General features: G+C 40.1%; 1 protein-coding gene across 3 annotated transcripts; it reads right to left on the bottom strand.

The window, feature by feature from the left end:
• Positions 1 to 2,509: 2,509 nt before the first annotated feature.
• Positions 2,510 to 9,100, bottom strand: LOC121713505 (F-actin-capping protein subunit beta-like). 3 transcript variants are annotated; one of them, XM_042098152.1, is made up of 10 exons: positions 8,938 to 9,100; positions 8,220 to 8,309; positions 7,011 to 7,132; positions 6,776 to 6,889; positions 6,207 to 6,348; positions 5,961 to 6,077; positions 5,397 to 5,462; positions 5,200 to 5,276; positions 4,703 to 4,810; positions 2,510 to 3,501 (listed from the first exon to the last, which is right to left on the bottom strand). In XM_042098152.1, exons 1-9 carry the CDS (start codon positions 8,938 to 8,940, stop codon positions 4,711 to 4,713), a joined length of 831 nt encoding a protein of 276 aa, XP_041954086.1. In that variant the 5' UTR covers positions 8,941 to 9,100; the 3' UTR covers positions 2,510 to 3,501; positions 4,703 to 4,710. The 3 variants fall into 3 exon arrangements, with proteins under 3 accessions (XP_041954086.1, XP_041954085.1, XP_041954087.1); XM_042098151.1 differs by having other exon boundaries at positions 4,707 to 4,810; XM_042098153.1 differs by lacking the exon at positions 4,703 to 4,810 and having other exon boundaries at positions 8,938 to 9,098.
• Positions 9,101 to 9,263: the final 163 nt, after the last annotated feature.

Below are 9,263 nucleotides of genomic sequence, written 5' to 3'. Positions count from 1 at the left end.
CAAAATAAAAGACCTATGTTAACCATTATTTACAGTGAATGTGCTGCTGCTTAGAACAGAAACAATCTGATTAATTTATCAGGGACCTTTAATAAATGGTGTATATGTACTTAACAGTTTCTGATAACATTGACCCTTTAGCCATCATTCGTTAGTGGCTTTCAACCCTGTATTTTATTTCACAATAAAACTGCCACAATATATCTGTGAAGGTTCTCTGTGAAGCTACAACGGACCTGAATGTGTTCACCCAGTTACTTTACTTTTTACTTCAAATGGAACAACCGACCCATTATAGCATACAGGTCTCTTACATGAGCCTTGTCTATAAGCTTGTTTATCACAAGTAGAAAAATAAACCTTCCTGCTCTAAAATTCCATGCAAATATATTAGCTTGTTTTACCGTCACAGTGCCATGGGTGATTAGCCTGGGTGTTCCCATGCTGCCTTGCGCGCGATTTGATTCACGCTGCTAAGGCAGCCTGGAGACCATGGAGCAAATTTTCGCCTGAGATAGGGAACCAATCACAGAACAGGTGGGAAAGCAAGACGATGACGAGCCAAAGATTGTTAAGGCGGAGCAAGATATTTCATCAGGAGCCACTTCCGGGAACCCGGATCGCAAAATCCCCCTTTATGCAGAGCAGAGGAAGCGACTGCTCCATTGAAGTCTATGGGCATAGCTCAGAATTTCACCACATATGCTAAGGTCTTGGTTCTATAGAGTTAGGAATGTGAATTTCGGGCACATTTTCATGATCCTCAAACCCTTCTGAACATTTCAGGTACATTTTTAGCATTTTTGAGCAATCCAGTCTGGAGAAAATCAACCTTATATCAGGTGTGCGCTGGTTATTTCTGCCGCTGCTGTTGGCCGGTTGCAACTTACGCTCGTCAATACGTCATCGACACGCCTCTTTATGCAGACAGGATTCGATCCCCATTTCGCGCCCATAGACATGAACTACGACGAAGTATCTTGCTCCGCCTTAACAATCTTTGGATGAGCTATGCACAGACGCATTTGATAGACATCCGTGGCACCCAATAAACGGATCTGGGCATTTTTTTCAAATACGAGAAAATGAACGTTTGCTTCCCAGACCACGTCTCATTGAGAAGTGGTGGCGCTAGCCAAGCTAATGGGTGATACAGTATTTTGCAAAATGTAAAACTAATTGTTTTGTGGTAAGACTGCTTGAAACGTGAATCAATTAGCTGTGATACACCATGTTGATTCTTGAACCAATATCTTGACTAAGGGCCTGTTAGATGTTAAAGGAATTATCCAGAGTAAAATGCACTTTAGATCAATTTACGGATGATTGGGAGTACATACGTTGAGTTGACATCAAAATCATGTCATTCGGATGTGTTTTGAGAAAGTTCGATTTTACCGTTTTTAGTCAAAGCTCGTTAGCCTGGAAGTGACCAGGGCAAGTCATTTCGCTGCTACAAAACACTATTTTCGAAAGAAATACTGGACTATGTTTTAAAAAAAAAAAAAAGCGTGCGTGTTACTCCACACTCGGCAATCGACTCCTACGGACTTTCCCCTAAAGACGCCAGCTGCAGCAGCAACATTTCCGGAAAGGTACTGGTTTGATGAAATTCGTTCTGGACTCTATCCGACCACATAAAGACCTCGGGATACTTCGGTTTGGCTTTAGGGACCCTCTACTCACTACCACGTAAGTGTAATGTTGTTTGGAACTGTAGAAGAGGTATAAAAATAGCGTTTTGTAGCAGCGAAATGACTTGCCCTGGTCACTTCCAGGCGAACGAGTTTTGACTAAAAACGGTAAAATCGAACTTTCTCAAAACACATCCGAATGACATGATTTTGATGTCAACTCAACGTATGTACTCCCAATCATCCGTAAATTGATCTAAAGTGCATTTTACTCCGGATAATTCCTTTAAATGCCTAGAATGACATTTAATTTATACGCATGACAGTACCCTTTAAGTGTAATTTACCAACAGACCTAGTTTTAGAACTTTACAACTAGTTTTAAAGGGAAACTTGGCAGGATTTCCCCCTCTGCTGGAGAAATTGTGCATTATGCTATTTCAAACTGTGGAAAAAGGTAATGATAAAGCACATGGATTTGTTTACAAGCTAGCAAAACGGTTAGCATAAGTTCGGTAGACAATGTGGATGTTACAAGGTAAGAAACACGATTTAAAACAAGTTTCTTGTTTCTCACTTCTCTTTCCGGGACGGTAGTCTCAATGTTGCAAGGTTGGTTTTCCGCCTGGGGACACTAGGGGCAGCGGGAAAAGTCACCATTTTCACCGGAACAGGTCATTTAACCATCCAAATGATTTCTAAACGGGTTTATTACGTTGAGTTCCCCTTTAACTTCCTTATTACATTCCTTGCATACATCTACTGTGTGCACATACTATCAAACTGCAGACATGAGCAAGTGAATTCTGAGGTTTTGAGCAAACCATCCTACTTGCTGACCAAACATTACACTGCTTCAATGATCGCATACAATATTTCAGTCTGAATACATACACGTTTTACTGAACAATGACCCCATGTGTCTATAAGTTAGAATTACAACTGGCATACAATAAATGGCACACTGCAGACAAAAAGCTATATCAAAACAAAATGCAAAGTGCACAAAAAATAAAGCCTTTAGGAGAGAAATATGTTTAAACATGGACAAAATGTTACCTATATTCTGTGCCTGCAACTTCTCCCATCCCTCACACCTTAACCAGATCAAGAATGAAGAACAAAATTGGACAGTAACACACAGCATTTACAAATGTTTTCCCGACTGACCCATCATAAGAGGATGGGTCAGTAAATGATTTTCAGTTGACTTCAAACCAAATGTTACAAGCCACAACATACTTTTCATTCATACTTATACAAAAATAATATTGGCTTTTGGATAAAGAGGCTTCTTCCCCAGCTACCTGTCAGGGTGAAGAATAAAAGTCTCTATAAATGATATACATGAAAACTTAGAAATAAAACTCACCCAATATGTCCTTTCAATAAGATGAGTAAGACGCATTAATATTAAAATAAGTTTCTGTACCGTTTGCGAATCTCAAAAGAACCTCAAAAGCGTCAATAATATCTGCAGTCATAACCTGCCTTTAAATGCCCATTTACAAGGGGTTCAACAAATGTTCATAAGTTCACAAACCATGATACTCTTCCGAAAGTTCATTATTTAGTGTGAACTGCATCGTAAAGGCGGGAGCACAGCTAAATGAAAATGTACATTTTTTACATAAAATCCATAATGACCAGAGGCAACAAAGAAAACTGTTATGCAGGACAGGCCCGAGTGTTAGGACCAGTCTCAGGCGGCGGCCTAGACAGGAGAAGCAGAGAGAGTGGGAGTGGGAGGGGGAGCTGGAGAGGTCGTGAGCCTCTCTAACCCAGCTGCTTGCGTTGTTTGATGTGACTGATCAGGTCCTTTTGCAGTAATTCTTGTTTGGACTTGTCTGCCAGGGTCTGCACACTCCTATCATGAGAAACACAGATATGACTATGATTGTAACACACAATCCAGTGAACAATTCTCTTCATGCCATCATCAACATTGGTTTAATAAACATTTGGTTTGTTAATGTGTCAACTACTTTGTGGCTGTGGTATCTAAACATAACACATGGACTGATTGACACACACACTTATCTAGTAACCATGACATTATGCATACTGTGAATAAGAATGCAACACTCCATAGATTCAAAACCACAAGTGCAATTTGTGTTAACACCACATCAGATCTATGTGTCATATCTCACACAACACATGTTAGCATATATTATATTAGCATATATTAGCATAACAGTTAACACAGGTCGCTGTCCAGGTCATTAGACACTCACATTAGCAGTGAAAAACATGAATTTTCAACCTTTTATCACTCAATACGGCTCTGTTCAGTATTGTACTGTATAACTCATGCATTGTTAATGGAGAGCCAAAGGCTACACATGACGCAAAGGTTATTGTAGGGTCAAAGCATAGTCATGCAGTACAGGCAAATAATACTAGGAGACTACAGTCTTTGTCTAAGACTATCAGATTAAGAAGAATGCGCTAGGGGGGGGGGGGGGGAGAAAAGAAGGGAATGACAGCAGAAAGGTGAGGAGAGAGATAAAGAGGGGCTTCTTTTTCAGCTATCTGAGTAGAGTTGCTGACAATAACAGACTTCTAAAAGGCTTTAAGTGACATAGAACCCAGCTATGCTCCCAGTTCTCAAGCCTGATGAGACGACAACCCTGACACTCAGCTAAGCCGGAGATGGTCCTTTCTCAGATGTAAACCTAATTTGAGGCAGTGGTGGGCTCCTGACCTTTCCGACCGCATCCCTTGGGAGCTTCCGAGACTCAAATATTCAACCACTGCCATCGCTCAACCTCTAATGCCTGATTTTGCGCATCTACACCAAACAAACAAATCTTGAAACTGCATTAGTAACCACATCAGGAAAATGAGTCAGCATTTGGCACCACACAAAAGGGACCATGCCATCAGGCCATGCCAGAACACATCACACTGGGGCGCGTTTCCCAAAACCATAGTTGCTAACTAAGTTAGCAACTTTGTTGGTTGCAATGCAATTTCCCATTGCCAACCAACCAAGTTGCTAACAGGTTAGCAACTATGGTTTTGGGAAATGCACCCCTGGCGCGTAGGCCTTATAGGCCAGGTACCTACAGCCCTACTCCTCCTGAATGTAGGTCTGGCGCTGGGTGAGGACCTGAGACAGCTCTTTCTGGAGCTGACGGAACTTTTGGTTATCGGGCAAAGACTCAATAGATCTGACAAAGACAATGGAAAGAAAGGAAAGCTTACAGAGCTGACACAGAAAAACAGCAGGAAAGGGAAGAGGGTGGGAAAACTAGATGTGTAAAAAGGCTGCCACAGACTTTGGGAAGTGATTCTAGAAAATAATAAATTATATACTGAATGAAAGCAAAACATAATCAATACAATTTTTTATAGAAGTTTAAAAAGTTTGAAAAACATGTCATTAAATCTCCTGAAGTGTAGTTGATCTGCCACTATACTTTGCCATACACAATCATTTTTGTTTATACACAACCATTGTATTTCATGCACTCTTAAGCAGGTGGACTAACCAGGTAGATGATTCAACATGATGAATAACTCATCCCATCACCAGTCATAAGGTTTTACATGCGCTTACCTGAGTCCATTGACAATGTCCTTCGTCTTGCCAAAGTAGATCTCATTAAGGGTTGAACGAATCTTATTTTCCATATCCTGAAAAGTTGGTTCAAAAAAGGTTCGAGAAAAAAGTAGTTTACAGTTATGACATTAAAAAAAGAGATGGTAAACACAATGCAAGTAACACTGCATTGAGATAAAAAATTATCCTCTTACTTCAACTAGACGCCCGATGTTAGCAATGTGAGGGGCGGAATCTCCGACGTTGTCATCTTTCTCCATCTTTGTGGAACCAAAAGAAAGATGAGGATAATTTATATAATAATTGTGGAACCAAAAGAGAGATAAGGATAACTATAAAGAGCAGCTCAAACCAGTCCACAGAGCTAAATTTAACAGTCTAGAAACACATGACCTACTCTTACACACTAAAACCAAAACATTTCCTTAAGTTGTGGCACGTTTGACATACAAGTCCAATTTTTCAGTCTAGTGCCAACACAAGGGATTATATGAAAGTATGTCATGTAATAACAGTTTTATTCTTTATTTATGAAAGTTTATACAGTCTGTTAACTTTGAGATAGTAGGAGAATATGCCTTCAAGAATGAGACATGATTATTTGAGGCGGTATGGCGTCATTGTTGATAAAGAGAACATTTATTACAGCTAACATTACCAAGTCTTTGGGCCATTTCCTTTTCTGTATGCAAATAATGTACATCTAGAGGTGTGGATGTCTGTAATTATTTTTGCACACATCCAGTATGAGATGTTACCTGTCTCGTGAGACTTCCCCCAAGGTTCATAGTGCCAGAGCCAGACTTTGTAGTCTGAAGCCACAACATTACTGTTGAGGTCAACTTGTAGTGGGCTGTGCGTCCACCGGATTTCTCCTGCCAAAGTGGAAGTGGCAAACAAGGTCAATACAACTTGCACAAGACTAGCGGAGTCTTACCGGCTCAAACATGTCTTAAGCAATAGACAGTAGTTTCAAAATCTACCATCAGCCGATCACGCCCTACCTGCACCTCCACGACGTGGATGGAATCCCAGCAGCCTTTGATTTTTTTAGACCCATCACCAGCCTTCTTGATGAGAATGACACCTGCAAAACCGTGATCCAAATCCCACAGATAGACAGATGATACACCTCCTTCAAAGTACCTGAAACATACAGGTGTTTCTTAGATTTGAATGAACTTTGAAAGAGATTAAACTTAATCCAAACAAAGTTAGTAGATAAATGAAGTAGGAAAGAAATCTCAGTCTGTGATTAAAGGTAGGGTAAGTGATGCTAGATGACGTTGCGTTGTTTATTTCTATGTTTATGTTTCTAAGCAGACATTTGAAATCGCTTACCATGGCTAACCCTACCTTTAAAAGTAAAGGCTAAACTCTAAACTTGACATCCAATTGCTTTGTATAAAGCATGTATTAACCTTAGTAATGTTTGTAAATAGTTACTAATGACAGTTAGTAATGACAATTAGTTTGTGTGTAAAATTGCAATTGGCATTATAAAATGCAAACTGATGGGCTATAGCTGTTGACTATCAAATGCATATCGAGATCATTGACAAGGAATACTCACAGATCTCGGTACTGATCAAAGGCATTGTTAGCCTCCACCTCCAGTTTGCGCAAGCGAGCAGATGGCATAGCACCATCTTCAATTGGTGGTTCATATTTATTACTCCACGGAGACCTGTGACATGAGGAATGAAAGGTTGTTGTATGAAATGTTCTGCACAAAAAAATATGTTTAACAATAAAAGTTACTGATAAAGATGAATAGGAAGAAACCCAAATCAGAGCCTGACACTGACCTATAGGAATCTCCATCTCTGTTGTAGTCACAGAGTAGGTAATCCTTGCCCACTGTCTTGTCTCTGGCAATCTTAAGGGGTTGGTCTACAGAGGAAAGGAGATCCTCACATAAGCTGGGCACCTGAATAAACAAGAGAAAACATTCTGAAGTCAGGACAGTTGACCACTAACAGAGTCTACAGTTATGGACAATGTATGTTTTAATGCTTTACATCAGGTCAGGTTACTTTATTTGTACACCTAGGTTTATTTGGTTGTTCACACAAAACCCACGGGGCCTGAGTTTGGCGGCGATATAGTTAGCAGAAAGCTACATCAAGGCGGGGACTCTGGATGAGACCGATCCATCTATCTTTTATTAATTAACTTCGGCACGACTCTCGGCCCTGTCATGTACCGGTATGTTGATGTTAGAATGTGTGTTTCAGTGCTGACTCATTCCATGACTGGTTAATAAAGTGGGATCCGGTGCTCTCATCTTTGTGTACTCCCAACTTCTATGTAGGGACGAAACCCGCTCCCTCCCTTTTTTAAAAAAGACGAGCTACATATGATTATGCCCTGGAGAAACACAGGCATCAGTCCTCCCCTCCCAAAACCAACCTTCCACTGAAGCATGAATCAGGTCTTGAATCACTAAATAGAAACCAAAACTGTGTGAGATTACTGTCTGGGGTCCCAGGTCTCACTATCTACAGGAGAACTGGAACCCCTCTTGCAAGTGGAATAACTGTCAGAGATTATCTTCAGAGATTTGCAGCTGTACAGTACGTGTTCTCTGGTCTTGTGTAAGATAGTTAGTTGGAATTGGAGAATGTCCATGATAATGCCATTAACTGTTGTGCATGTAAAGGGAAGTGAGTAGTTTTGCAATCAGAATCACATAAAGTTTGTGTCCCTATATCACTGTGTATTCTGAGCTTCCTGACATGGCTTTTCTTTCTATTTGTGTGTACATTTCTATATGTTTTTATGAGCCTTTTATATTGTCTACAGATGCAAAAAATCAATGTTCCTTTGATGTTGCCAAAGTAAGGAATATTCAATTTATGTGCATTTCTAATACTAATTTTTACAACAAACACGAAAACAAGAGATGACAGAAACTGTGACACCTCAATTTCTTGATTAAGTGTAATTACTACAATTCTTTAGAAAGTGTCTGCTGTGGGGCCTTTTACTTTTGTTTGGTTCCTTATTTTACTCACCAGGTCAATGAGATCACTGAGGTTCTTTTCAATTTGTTGAGGAGGCAGGCGCCTCATCAAATCCAGGGCGCAATCCAGCTGTTGATCATTCTGAACAAATAGAACAATATTCTCAGCAGTGGAGCCAAGGGAGAGCTGACAGTTGAGACAAAACCATGTTTTGCTGATTAAATCAGATAGAAGACCGTATTGTACCATTAGGCTACCCAACTTGGAGACAAACTATTTACTTAAAGCTAACCTTCAAAAGAAATGCTATGCTAAGAAATTGCTATGCTGAGAAACTATAAAACATAGCCTACACTAGAGGAAACAACCGTATGTAATACTTAAATCATCCTTAACCTACAAACAGACTAGAAAGAACGGGACGTTATATAGGACAATTTAGGTTATTTTTCTGATCAAGCAAACGTTAAATTTGCAATTAATTACATTCTGGCAACATTGACAACACTGCATAGTTCACAGAAAGGTCATTTGAGATGTGTATGTTTCAACAAAAAAAGGATTTCCCTAGCATGTAACGTTAGCTTATTTTATGGCAACATGTAAACGAACGCGCTGCTTGATACATTTTACAGACGTCCATACCAGAGAGGGTTAAAGATCTTTGTCCATACTGCATTGCATGTGTTTCAGGCACCAAGTACAGTAACTTAAACTTTGGCTGCCAAGTTTGCGCCCACTCCTCTCATAAACGGCACACAAGCCTTACCATCTTTGCGGTTGTTGCTGTTGTCGTATCGAACTTGCGGTACTGCGATCTTCTGCAACAGATTCCCGTACGAGTTATTCTTGTATATTTGACAACTTGTCAACTCCGAACTTCAAGACCCAACCCAAAAGATTCACTTCCTCAACAGTGTGAAAGCGGGAGAGGTAAGGGTTAAATCCGGGTAACTAAATACTCAATATTTACTGACCAATCAGAAGGCATTAAATAAAGCATGGCCAAGTATGGAAGCAAGTTTACATTTCTTTAAAACAGTGCTTATGGGGCATACGATGAGGCCTTGCGGGCAGTAACTCTGCCCTGTTTAT

Source organism: Alosa sapidissima, chromosome 7, assembly GCF_018492685.1.
Source record: "Alosa sapidissima isolate fAloSap1 chromosome 7, fAloSap1.pri, whole genome shotgun sequence".
Classification (NCBI taxonomy): Eukaryota; Metazoa; Chordata; class Actinopteri; order Clupeiformes; family Clupeidae; genus Alosa; species Alosa sapidissima.
This window is presented reverse-complemented; position numbering and strand designations above follow the sequence as displayed.